Here is a 13206-nt window from a genome sequence, read left to right on the forward strand (position 1 = left end):
CCCTCAGGGGAAGGTGGGCAGGGGAGCCCCGCGGAATGGGAACAGTCACCAGGAGGATGAGGAGGGGGAGGCCGACTGAGCAGACTGATCCGGCTCCGTCCAGACCCCCCTCAGCAGGGGAGGTGGCTCAGGGCGGGTATAGCTCCGAGGGACAGGATCAACCCTGCCGGACACAGCCACGAGGAACAAAAACGCGTTTGGGGGGTGGTTTTACATTTCCTCTTTATTTAAAAAAAAAAAAAAAAAAAAAAAAGCATTTTTCTGGGTTTTTAAAACTTCTCCAATAATAAAAATTTTCCCGCCCCTTAACGCTTCTTTCTCGCCTCCTTCACCCCTGCTCCTGGGGCCTTCGGCCTGCAAGACCCGGATGGAGAAACCTTTCCAACGGCCGAGATCCGGGAGCTGGAGGGGCTGAGGGTTTGAAGGAAGGTGGTTCCTGGTCAGAAGGAGAAGTTCATTTGCACAAAAATATAAACCGTGGAGGATGAGACCAGCACATACGTGTATGGATTGATCTACAATCCACTTAAAAAAAATAGACCCAAACTGTCATTTTACAACTGCAATATTATACAAAATATTATATATTTTTTAAACCACACACACCCACCCACACACACGCGCACGCACGCACACAAGGCGCCGGGGGCCCCTCTGCACTTCCGCACGTGGGGACGGGCGTCAGTAGGCGAAGATGACGTGGTAGGTGACCTGGTGCCCATTGTCCCAGGCGTAGAGCAGGCGGTCCTTGGGGTTGTAGTCTATCTGGGTGGTGTACGAATACTCGTTCTCAAACAGCAGCCGGGGCACGATCTGCGTGTTGGTGTGGGTGTCGAAGGCGTAGGAGATGTTGGCGTTGCGCTGGTTGTGGCTGTCCACGGCGTACAGCACCCCGCAGATGACGAAGCAGTTGCCGTACAAGTGCCGCCGCAGCCCCGTGCGCCACGTGGTCTCCTTCTGCGTGCTCAGGTCCGCGGCGTTGAGCTTGCTCAGCACGATCACCTCCTGGCTGAAGCCCTCCTCGTCCAGGGCCGGGTAGATGAGCCACAGGCCGTTCTCGTCCACGGCGAAGTCCACGTCCGAGTGGCCCTGCCACCGCCAGGGCGTGGCCTCCTCGTAGGCCACGTCGTGGAGCATGGCCCAGGCGGCCACGAAGCGCTGCTTCAGGTCGTACTTGATGATGTTGCGGGTGAAGGCGCGGTTGTAGTAGAAGGCGCCGCCGTATACCACGTGACCCGTGCCGATCCAGCTGTAGGGCAGCTTGTAGGAGTTGCTCCAGCGACCTGGGGGGGGCGGGGGGGGGGGGGCAGTGTGATGGGACCCGCCAGCGGCCAGGGGTCCGGGCCCTGGGGCTGCGTCTCCGCTCTGCCACTTTCTGGGGGGCGGGGGGGGAGGAATAGGGGGAAGGGCAGTGTGATGGGACCCGCCAGCGGCTAGCGGTCCGGACCCGCGTCTCCACGTCTCCGCTCTGCCACTTACGGGTTTCGTCCAGCACACGGCGAGCCTCCGCACGCCCGCCCACCACCCGGAGAGAAGGCGGCCCACTCCCCTCGCCTGGCGGGTTCCAGTCCCAGGGCGCTAACCCACGAGAGCCCGGCCCGCACCCCACCCCACCCCGCGCCCTGGGAGGGGGGAGGTGCTGTCACCACCGGCCCCCTCCAGTCCACGACCCAGGAGCTGTGCGCAGGGAATGCGGGGCGGGCAGAAGCGGGCCCTCCCGCGACCAGGAAGGACCTCTCGCCACCGGAAGGCGGAAGGCCCTTCTCATCCGCCCCCTGCTTCCGGAGATCTGGCCGCGATGAAAGCAGGAGGGGGGAGGGCACCCACGAGGGCCTGCGATGGAAGTAGGGGTGGGGGGGGGGCGGGGGGGGCAGAGGCACCCACGGGGCCCGCCGCCTGTACCCTGTTTGAAGTTCTCCAAGTTGCGGAACTCCACCAGCGTGTTGCCATAGTAATAGTTGGTGACGTAAATCCGCTCATCCTTGGCCAGGGGGTCCTTCATCCAGGCCCCTTCGTTCCGCCCGTACGTGTTCTGGGTGATCGGCCCCGTGATGGTGGACAGGGTGTCCTTGCACCTTCCTGACGGCGGAGACAGGGACGAGGGGCAGGGGTGAAGGGGGACCTGAAGCGAGCGCCCCCCTCCCGGGTCTGACCCCGTGCGGCTTCAGCGGCCTTCGAGGTGCCCAGAGCCGAGACGCCTCAACATCGTCCGCTTCTCCTCCCGCCGGTCCTGCGCTCTACTCACTCCGAGCCACCTGCTGCCACCATCCCCACTGCGTTAGTGTCCCCGTGCGGGCTTGTCAGCCCTACAGACTCCTCCCTCAAGGATCTAAGCTCCAGAGTTCTCTTCTGACACCACAGCCTCCTGGGAAAGACCATCCTGCTTCTACTGGATTCCGTCTGTTCCCACCGTGCTATGAACGAGCCTCTCCGGGACGTCATTTCTCTGCCGAGCGACCCTGGTGCCTCCCCCTCCGCCCTCCAGGTCTCCCCCACCTGGAACGCAAGCACCGCGGGAGGCAGGCAGGGGGCTTCCTCCTCCCCCACGGTCCTCAGGATACAGCATCTGGGTGGATACATGGCAGCCGGGGAAGCCCGACCAGAGCTGAGCAACTTGCCTACTGCCTGTGACAGGGACGCGGGGCTCCACCTGCCCCTGAGCTGCCCAGAGGTGTCTGGCCAGGCTGTCTGGGGCCAGGTCAGTCCCGGTTGAGCAGTGGCTGTCGGTGCCCCTGAGGCCCACCCCCTGGGTCCTGGAGAGCTGTCCTCAAGCCCATGCCCCTGTCGCTATGGTGGGCAAGATGCCAGGGTCCCCTTCTGGGGAGCTGGGGGAACAGGGGACCCAGCTCCACGTCAGGAGCTGCTTGGCTGTAGGCGCCCCTTCTAAGCCAAGTCTGCCTTCGTGGGACAGGAGCTCGGTAACATACCCCTAATGGGCTCTCTGGAGTGACCTCTTGTGCCCAGGAGGGGCCCTGAAAGGCCACGGGAGCCACGTTGAGTTCTAAACCAAGTGGAAAGCCTGCCGTGCTTAATACATAGTGTTGTTATGTAGTGAGCACAGCCCTCCCAGACACTGAAATGATGTGCAACCACTGAGAACGTGTGTTCTTTCTGTCCCCGCACTGGTGGGTTGGGGAGGAGGTGGGAAGGTGAATCCGGCCCTCACACCGCCCCCCGTCCTGCTCCTCCCGGCCGAACACCCCCACCTGCCATCAAGACTGGTGTGCGCATGGGCGAGAGTGGTAAGAGTAACTGGTCCCTGACGTTCACCTGGGACAAAAAACAAAGGCCTACGGTTCAGATTCAGGGTGCTCTCGATTCCAGGCCACCCTCATTTCCAAACTGCTCCGATCCGTTCCATCCACCCTGCTTCCCCATTAGTGGTCTGAGGAAGGAGCTCGAGCTGGCAGGACAGGCAGGCACAGTGCCCTTGGCCCCGGGCCCGGGGCAGCAGGCGGCCGGAGGTGGGATGAACATTGTTTCCCAGGCGGGGCCCGCGGTGGGGTGCAACTGGCAGGCTTCGGGTAGCTCTGTGTGGGGTTCATTAGGTCCCGATCTGACAGAGCGGGGAGGGATTCGGTCTCCATTAGACAAACAACAGCCGACCAGCCAAAGCCTCATCCCCCCACATCTGAGCTCATCTGTTCAAAACAATACACCAGAAGGCTAGAGCTGAGCCCAGGCAGCGGCGTCTGATGGAAAATATCTCGTTCCCTGGCGCCGACCGGGGGTGCCGGCTGATAGGTGGGGAAGCCGTGCTTCCTCTGCGCGGAGGTGAGCCCTCGTGTGCACCCCCAGGGAGGAGCACTTCTCGTGTCCCCTCTCTGACCAGACTCAGGAACTGCCGATGAGCTCCCGGGAGCCAGGACTCCTCTGAGTTTTTTGAAACACTAGGGTGCCCTGGGCAGCCCGCTAAATCCCTACAGGTCCCGTCTGAGCCCCGAGGCTCTGCTGCGGCTCCCGAGGCGGGGGTGGGGGTGGGGGAGGCTTTAGAATCTGTCCCAGGTTTGGAGCCAGAGGCCTGGCCTTGGTCTTGGCCCTGCTACTGACCCCAGAGTCTGTGTTACCTCCAAAATGTCATACAGCCTTAATTTCTTCTGCAGTAAAGCGAGCGTAATATACGTCCTACCTACTTCACAAAGGTGCTCGGAGAATCCACTCCGATGACGGCACGGTAGGCTGAGTCATGGCCCCAAAGACACCCAGGTCCTAACCCCCGGAACCTGTGAATGTGACCTAACATGGCAAAAGGGACTGTGCAGATATGATTAAGTCAAAGATCTTGAGATGGGGATATCCCGGATTATCCGAGGGAGTCCCCAATGGCTCAGCAATTCCCTTATAACAGGGAGGCAGGAGATTTGACAGGAGGAAGCATGAGGGACGCAGCCGCCAAGCCAGGAAAGGCACGATATGGATTCTCCCTTGGAGCCTCGGGAAGGAATCAGCCCTCCGACATCTTGATTTTAGCCCCTTGAGACACATTCCAGACTTCTCACCTCTAGAATGGTCAGAGAACAAATTTCCATTGTTTAAGCCACTAAGTTCGTGGTAATTTGTCACAGGAGACATAGACACTGAGGCGGATGGAGTCGGCTTCTGGAGTCAGGCGTCCCTACCTCTGTAGTTAGACGGAGTCCCAGCTGGCAGGCACCCAGGACCTCAGATAGAGGGACACGGGCCGGCAGGAGGGCAGAAACAGTGGGCACACATGCGCGGTTTCAGAGCACTTGAAAACATGTTCAAGGTCAGTAAAACCATGAGGCCCAGACCCATCACCACGGCCTGAGAACTGGGGCCGTTCGGACGCTCCTGCCCTTGGCAACAAACTGTCAGCCTCGGAGGGAAGACGCTTCGTGTTAACAACTCTCTTCAAGGACAGGGAGAGAAAGGCGGGAGGAAGTTCAAAGGAGCCACAGAGGAGACGGGCTATCTGTGACTCATGTTACAAGTGTCCCCCACGCTCAGTGACGGCAAACGTGTACGAAACCCTCTCTAGGTATCAGCCCCTTTAAGCAGACAGTTCAGTGGCTCTCCTGCGCGGGGTCCCAGGGGCTGAAAACAAGGGGCTCCTCCCCTGAGCACATGCACCTGCCCGTCCCTGGCCATCCTGAATCTGCAGAGAGGCCCCCCTGCCATCGCGGGCTCTCAGCTGTGGCGCTCACGGGGCAGGGTCCCCGCAGACACATGGGGGCACCGTGCCGTCCTCCCCGTCACCCCCGACACCTCCGATCGCCAGTGGCCAGGTCCTTCCCTGCCAGCTCTCACCGTGCTCTCCCCTGCCCCCACTCCCTGGTCCTGCTTCCCCAGCTCCCGGGCTGGCCTCCCCCCACCCGACCTTCACTTTTGTCCTGAGAGCTACACTCTTGAGCCTCTCCCTGCTCTTCCTGCGGCCGCTGGGCAAACTCGGCTCCTCCTGAGGACTCAGCCCAGGCCCCGCTTCAAGGCACATCCAACTGCCCGCTAGACATTGGCCTCCCGTGTGCCTTCCTGGTTCCTCAGACTTCACAGGGTAAAAGCTGGAATCCAGTTGCTTATTGACAGCTTGCTGCACTCGCACCTCCCGCCCCCCAGAAAGGCACCGCATACCACCCAGTGGCCACACCAGGGTCCTGGTCCCTCCTGCTGTCTCCTCCTCCCCCACCCGCAGGTGGCTGTCTCCCACCTCTCCCTCTCCCCACCTTTCCCCTCCCCACCACTGTGGCTTAGTTCAGACCTCACTGCCTTTTCCGGGGTCACCCAGTTACCCCGCTGGCCCCTCTGGCTCCTCTCTGCCCCTTTCCACTTCCCCTGCCCCGTGGTCACGAGCTGTTTCTGCTTAAACCCTTAACCCGCCATCGCCATCACCGGCCACCGTGGGAAGCTGACTCAGCCCCTATCCCGGCACGCCTGTCCTCCTGCAGTCTATCCCTGCCCCCGCCGATCCCCACCAAACTCTGGTGGCTCCAGGGACCAGGCGGGGACAGAAACAGGTGAAGCGGGGGGGTGTGGGACGACAGGCAGCAATATAGAGGCCGTGGCGGGTTGGGAGAGCAGCTGACCCGAAGGCATCCAAACTCAAGGCTGTAAGAACATCCTGGGATGAATTCAGCCCTCTGGCCGCCACACTAACTGCTTGTGTTCGCGGGCTGCCCTCTCGGGGTGCACAGGCCTTCGTGGCCTGTGATCTCTGTGCCATCACAGCGGGCCCCTGCTAGGAAGGGGCCGCCCTGGCTTTAACGCTCTGCTGTCGCCATCCTGACGCTCTTGATAATTTTACCTGTGACCTTGTTTCTAGAAGCAAAGTCTAACAGGACCGTGGAGCGCGTGCACGTGTACAGGAGCACGCAACACGTGTGTGTCTGCCTTCCTCGTCACCCGTTTGCACGCGGCATTTGCTGGGCCTGATGGACACAGGACTCCGGGGGGACCCACCGTGCGCGGGGGTTCAGCCAGACTCGGGTGAGCGCGTTGCCCCCACGGCGGAGCCAGGGGGACCCGCGGCCCCAGAGGCCGTGCTTTCCCCGGGAGCCAGGACTTAGCGGAACGTAGAAGACAGTGGCGCATTCAGAAACGTGAAAAACCGAGTAAAGGGCCCCGTGTTATTTCTTGTGTTACTTCCTGGGATTAGCCAACGACCGACAGCCAGTCTTGTTAGCCTTCCCCGCCCAGCGGGCTGGAATGGCGCGTCCTGCCATCACGCGCACCTACCAAGAAGGAAAAAAGAGCCGAGCGGGCTCGTGCGGCCTTGCACCGTCCTGCTAAGAACAGAATCCGCCTGCATGAAGGGGCTGTGACGTAGGAATTGCGTCATTCTGGTGACTTCCACACGGGAGTTAAAAGATCTTATATTCGCATTTAAAACTGACGTTTCACAATGTAAATGTGGTAAAACTCATGCGAGTAATTTGAATTTTTAGTATTTCTTCACTTACACTGGCACGAAATAGCAAAGAAAAACAGCATGAGAGAGAGAGAGAGACAGACAGAGTCACCGCAGAAGAAAGGGAAAAGCTTCTATTCACTACCTCTCGTGACGCCCCACCCCCCGCGCTCTCATTCAGGACGAGGATCCACAAGTCACTGGCCGCCCCGACCATGCCGCTCCCGCAGTCCCACCTTCCACCTTCCTGCTCGGCCCGGCCAGTTCTTCCTCATCCTTCGGGACGGCCAGGTCAGCTCTCTTTCCAGGAGAGAGCCCCTCGGACCCAAAGCACCCCATGCATCCCTCCGCTAGAACTGAAACGATGTTCACGGGCCCCAAACACGAGCGGGGACACTACCTCGCCTGAGTTGTGAACGCCTCCTGCACCTGCCGCCAACCTGCTGAACACCTGCCTTCCGCTGGGCATCTCAGGTCCCGCCTCAACAGCTCCCTACCACTTTCAGAGTTGACGCTGTGATCCCTTTCATCATCAGGCCCCTGTCCCTGTTCCCCTCCAGCATGTGCCCTTGCCTGGGGGGCTTCCTTCACACCCCCCAGGCAGGTGGCTCTGCCTGCAGGGGCTGCTCTCCCCCCACCCCGGGGGGCCGTACGCTGGGGGGCCACGCCTGGAGATGGGGGTCCACAGTCAGAGCTGCTGTCGGCCTTGGCCGGACCAAGAACATCCCCATGTGCACGGCTCCCTCAGGCCACACTAGCCACTTGTCCCCGCCTAGTCCCCCTGGGACGTGAAAACAGCTCCCGCCCTTTCAGGCACCAAATGAGCCTTTTCCTGGCAGAGAGGTGAGGACTGGATTCCTCAGCCCCTTACAAGGAAGCCTCCACTGCATACTCCTGCTTCTAGGCCCAGGGCTCCTGCTTGTGACTGAAGTTCCCTGTGGCTTCAGGGGGCTGCTTGGGTGACTGGGGACAAAGCAACTGACAGCAGAGTGCCCGTGGGGTTGGGGAACGAGCCTGTTAGGTGGCAGGTGGGACTGGGGCAGTTCTTGTCCGGGCGCTGTGGGGGGGGGGGGGGGGGGGGGTCCGGCCAGCACTGCTCCTGGCCCGTCAGCACCACCTTCCTCACGCAGCCCGGACCGGCACCCCCTGATACGTGGCAGGCAGGGCTGGCCACCCCACCCATAACCAGAGGGCCGCCAGACCTCGGGGACTGTTAGTGTCTCGGGCTTGTGGGGGAGACCGGTCTTCACAGATCGGGTTTCCTGGGTTCAACGAGGAGACGGGCTCTCACGGGTACTGTCGTCATCCTGACGGTCGCCTTGTCTGCTCCTCCCCTCTCCTTCCCCACCCCAAACCAGCCCCATGGAAAATCTTGAATCAGGAGCTGCAGCTGTTGAAGTCTGGGGCTCTGCAGAGCCTGGCCCACGTGGCATAGGCTTTTCTTCCTCTGCAGGAGCCTCAACAGCCATCCCCAGGCCCCAGGTTGGTGGCTGACCCCTCCCTGGGCCCCAGGTTGGTGGCTGACCCTTCCCTGGAGAGCTGGCAGCATCTTTCCTCTCCCGGTCCTACAGTGAGTAGACTTTAGCCAATGCTTGTTTTCATAACCAAAAGTTAATTCTGATTTACTTGTTTTTGGAGTTTTTCTGAAAGGTTTACAGTTCTCCTGAGGATCATGGTAGACATTTTAGGACATCACAAAATCAGATTTGGAAAACATGGCATAGGACGTTCCTTTTAAAAGCAGCCCCATTTAAAACTGCATCTCAAATAGCTTAACATCAAAATTGCCAGACTCATTAAACAGCAAACGGCCTCCACGGGCAGCATACTAGTAGCCTGTGTCGGTTTCAGCCAAATGGTTTTTATTTACCTGCAACTAGGACACGTGGGTGCAACCTGGTCGAACTCAGCCGGGCACAGACAAGCAGGGGTCTGCAGAGAAGGTTCCGGAAAGGAAATCTCATCCACACTAACAACAGCTCGAGGGAGCCACTTGACAGCGATAAACGATTAAAAATGATCCCCCAAAACGAGCCAGCCAAGACCACGCCGCCGGAGACACAGAACTTTCCTCTCTCTGTGCCCCCCTCTCTTTTCACCCCTCAGTGTTCGAAGAAAACACCACATGTATGTTCACGTCCCTGTGTTTTCTCTGCAGTGGACTCCAGAGGCAAGGATTTTCTTCTGGAAAACCCTCTGGGCCAGTCTTTAGGCAGACCCTTATATCCTCTACGTGCCGATGTCATTCTGGTTAAACAGAATACTGAACAACAAGAGAAAATGATTTCCCACCTCCGGCTCCCACCAGGTAAATGGCCACGAGGACGCCAGGTTTCTCCCGCCTGGGCCTCAGCATCTCAGACAGGCTACTGGAGGTGGACAGAGTCCTAAGAGCCCCAGAAAGGCACATGTTGGCAGCTACACTGGGGGCAACCACCCGCGAAGGCAGGCACAGCAGAGAACCCCACTCCTGGCTAGGAAGTCACCCAGGGAAGAGCTCTCAGGCTGATAAATAGCATCGCTGAGGGCACACAGGTGTGCAGGTTCACCTGTAGCCTGTCTTCACCGTCAGTATCTGAGCCACCCGTGGAGGGACAAGTCTTCTGGACGAACTGTCCCTCCCACTCAAGGGGGAAGCAGTGGGGGTACGGGGGCACCGGGGAGCTCACTCCATGGTGGGGGCGGGGTGCAGTGCTGATCTCGGGGCCTGTGGTCCCATGAGCATGGTCAAGGCCACCCAGAGCCAGTGCGGAAATGGAAAACTCGGGCTCAGACCCCAGGACATTCTGCAGAAATTGGGTAGGACCCGTGGCTTCAGGATGGACTTTCCACGCAGTAAGGAGCTGCCGTCTACACTGTGGTCAGCTTGCTTCCACCACGGAAGGGAAAGGAAAGGAAAGGAAAAAAAATGTTCTCTCCTGTTCCCACCCCAACTTCTGCGGCCCAAGAACTGCCTTCTTCTCAAGGTTCATGAGATTTTGCCCTGGGGTCTATTTTTCCTGGATATTTCCCTGCTCCCACTCTGCTGTTATTCTGGGATTTTCCCCCAAGAAGAATCTCTTGCCGTATCATGGCCTGATAAACCTACTGCAAACAACAACACAAAGCCATAGGATTTCATGCAGACAACAGTCTTTAGCAAATTTCTGATTTCATGTGAGACCCATAGAAAGGCAGGGATTTGGCCAAGGTCACACAGCTGTCAGTGGCCGGGACCAGACTACAACCCAGGTGTTTGCTCCCGGCAAGTGCTCTGTCCACCACCTGGTCCGACAGCAGCTACCAGCACCTTGTTGGGAGGAGGGAACGGGAAGAAGGAAGACCTAGGCAGAAGGCAAACCATGTCTCCTGCAAAGCTCATGCACTTTTCAACACGCATTTTGATGAAACTATGATTCAACAGTGTTTTCATTCACTACCCGTGGTGACTTAACTAAAGTGTAGTTCTCTTTGGGAGAGGCACCTGTGGCTCCCACCTCTTCTGTTGTCGACTTTCCCCCACCCCGTGTCCCACGGTTCCCAGAGTCCTCCTGTGGCCGCGGAGCCCCCAGAATGGGGCACAGAACAGGGCTGCACTCCTCCATGCTTCTGGGACACGTTCTGCTCCTTTAGGCCCAACAGTCAGAATGTTTCCCTTCTCTGTTTAGAAAACTCCTGTTCATCCTTCAAAACCCAGCTCAAATGCCGCCCTCCTCAGGAAAGCTTCCCCAGCCTTCTTGGCATCCGGGCCAAGCTGGTGCTCCCTTTCCACTCCTCTGTTCCTCCTCTGTGAGAGCATTTGCCACACAGTGCTGCGATGTCCCCACGCTCTCCAAGGCCGCCGCTCGTGAGATTTGGCCCTGGGGCCCGTTGTGCTAGTTACTCCCTGCCCCCCCCCCCCCGACCCCACAAATAGGAACCGCTTGTTATCTCACGGCCTGGTAAACCTCCTGCAGAAAACTTAACTCAGTCATTGCCGAATACCCGGTCCCCACTACAGGAAAGCACACAAGTGTTTACAAAACTGACCAATGCAGGCGGGGCCCTGGCTCCACTGATTTCGATTTACTCCGGAAAGGAGCTTCCCACCGGGCTCGCCGGCCACACTATGAACGCATAAACCCAGGGTCAACCTGCGGCATTGGCCGAAGACGCAACTCCACTCACTCTCCTTTCCGAAGAAGTCTGACCATCTGGCTCCTGTCTCTCCATTCAACCTCTCCCCAGGCTCAGCCTGTTACCGTGCGAGCGGGAGACGGGGGCCAGGCAGAAGGAACTCACCTATGACATTCCGGATGTCATCCTCCTCCTCCGGGCTCAGGGTGGGGCTGGCGGAGGCCCCGCCCTGCCCCATGGCAGCGTCTCTCCCCATCGGGTCTGTCTGGACTGTGGTGGGAGGCACCAGGGCCGTGGGTGGAGCCTCGGTAAATGCGTCCCCAGAGGCCCCTGGCACGGAAGCCGAGGCCGGAGGCTGCTGGGTGGCTGTGTGGGCCACGGTGGTGGCTGGTACCTGAGTGGAAGGTTCCAGGCCTGCCCCCGTCGTGGGACCTGGAATCATGGAGGAGGTCTGGAGCGGGTCTGGGAACCGCGTCACTGAGGGGGACAGGGTGGGGTCGGGGGAGCTGGGATCTGAGGGCGAGGCCGGGGCCGAGGTCTGCATGTGGGTCATGCCGGAGGTGCCCTGGTGGGTGGCCACCGGCCTCCGGGGGGCGCTGGTCAGCAGGTCGTTGTGTCTCAGAAGCTGATCTTCAATCAGCAGATCCACTCCGTTGTCACCACTGAAAAACTCGTCTTCTGGGAAACAAACAGAAGGTCATCTGTGATTCGGGCGGAGGAGCACTGTCAGGCGGGCAAGAGTATGCATTCGGCAGATTAACAACAAGGTTTCTTTCCTCGACATGACGGCCTGATTCAGAGATGCAGCCCGGCTGGGACTGCAGAAGAGGCAGGTGGGAAGCAGCAGAGATGGGAGGGCTCTGCATCTCCTGGAGGGTCTCTGAACAGACCGCCTCTGAGCTCCACCCGGTCTCCGGGGCACCGGGAGGACGCACAGCCACCACCTGAGCTGGAGGAAGTCACCCCACCCCTGTCCACTCCCCTGGCAGACGCATATGGAGCACATCCAACAAGGGTGAGCAGAACAAACATCCTTCCCCTTCATGGAGCTTCTGTCCAATGGTGCAGACACTAAACAATAGCACACTTACAGTGCTTGGGGGAGAAAGTCGAGGGGGGTGAGGCATGCCCCGGAGCAGGGAGGCGAAAGGAGACTTCCAGTAATGGATAAAGTGGTCAGGAGGGAGATGAGCAGAGGCCCTAAGGAGGTGAAAGAGTTGGCCAAGCAGCCATCAGAGGAAGAGTATTCTGGGGAGAACAGCAGCAGTGCAAAGGCCCTGAGGCCAGAACCTGCCTGTGAAGGCTGAGGAGCAGCCAGTGTGAGAAGCAGAGGGTGTGAGGGGAGAGTAACAGGTGACATCAGGGAGGACACAGGAGCCACATCACATTGGGTTTGGCTGCTGTTTGGACTTGAGTTCTTCTTGTGCATGAAATGGGGGACTGTACACGGTTTTGAGCAGAGAAGGAATATGAGGCGGCAAAGATCTCTTAGGACACAAAGTCTAACCACAGATGAAATAAACAGAGAATTGCATTTCATCTGTTTGTTAAAACCACCATTAAGGAACTGAAGCCATGGGCAGGGCAAAAACGTTTGCAGTACATACAATTAACAAAGGACTTGTTCCAGAATATGTAAAAGAAAAAAAAAAAAATCCCATAAGTCAGTAATTTAAAAAGACAGGGGCGCCTGGGTGGCTCAGGTGGTTAAGTGTCCAACTTCAGTTCAGGTCATGATCTCACAGTCCGTGGGTTCGAGCCCCACATCGGGCTCTGTGCTGACGGCTCAGAGCCTGGAAGCTCCTTCAGATTCTGTGTCTCCCTCTCTCTCTCTACCCCTCCCACACTCAGGCTCTGTCTCTGTCTCAAAAATAAATAACATTAAAAAAAAAAAAAGGCAACAAACATGGTTAAAAATGGGCAAAGGGCACCTGGGTGGCTCAGTCGGTTGAGCATCCGACTTCAGCTCAGGTCATGATTTCATGGTTCGTGGGTCGAGCCCTGCATCAAGCTCTGTGCTGACAGCTCAGAGCCTGGAACCTGCTGCGGGTTCCCTGTCTCCCTTTCTGCCCCTCCCCTGGTTGCACGCTCGCACGCTCTCTCTCTCAAAAATAAATAAACATTAAAAAATTTTTTTACATGGGCAAAATGACTATGCCAACAGCTAGGTGAGCATCAACTGTGAGGAGGGACAGGGGAGAAGCCCAGGTACCTGGAGGCAGGAACAGGTGCGGCGGGGGCAGGGGTCT

General features: G+C 58.6%; 1 protein-coding gene across 3 annotated transcripts in view; it reads right to left on the bottom strand.

Moving 5' to 3' along the window:
* Positions 1 to 205: 205 nt before the first annotated feature.
* Positions 206 to 13206, bottom strand: part of OLFML2B (olfactomedin like 2B) — a 36973-nt gene continuing 23972 nt past the window's right edge. For 2 of the 3 annotated variants that reach the window (XM_019465771.2, XM_019465769.2), the window contains 3 exons: positions 11123 to 11635; positions 1903 to 2079; positions 206 to 1283 (listed from right to left, as the gene is read on the bottom strand). In XM_019465771.2, coding sequence (XP_019321316.2) covers positions 682 to 1283; positions 1903 to 2079; positions 11123 to 11635 — 1292 coding nt within the window. In that variant the 3' untranslated portion in view covers positions 206 to 681. The remainder of the gene's footprint in view (positions 1284 to 1902; positions 2080 to 11122; positions 11636 to 13206) is intronic. The other variant, XM_019465770.2, reaches the window with a different exon arrangement.

This window comes from Panthera pardus, unplaced genomic scaffold (genome assembly GCF_024362965.1).
Source record: "Panthera pardus isolate Hobbes unplaced genomic scaffold, ASM2436296v1 HiC_scaffold_21, whole genome shotgun sequence".
NCBI classification, from domain to species: Eukaryota; Metazoa; Chordata; class Mammalia; order Carnivora; family Felidae; genus Panthera; species Panthera pardus.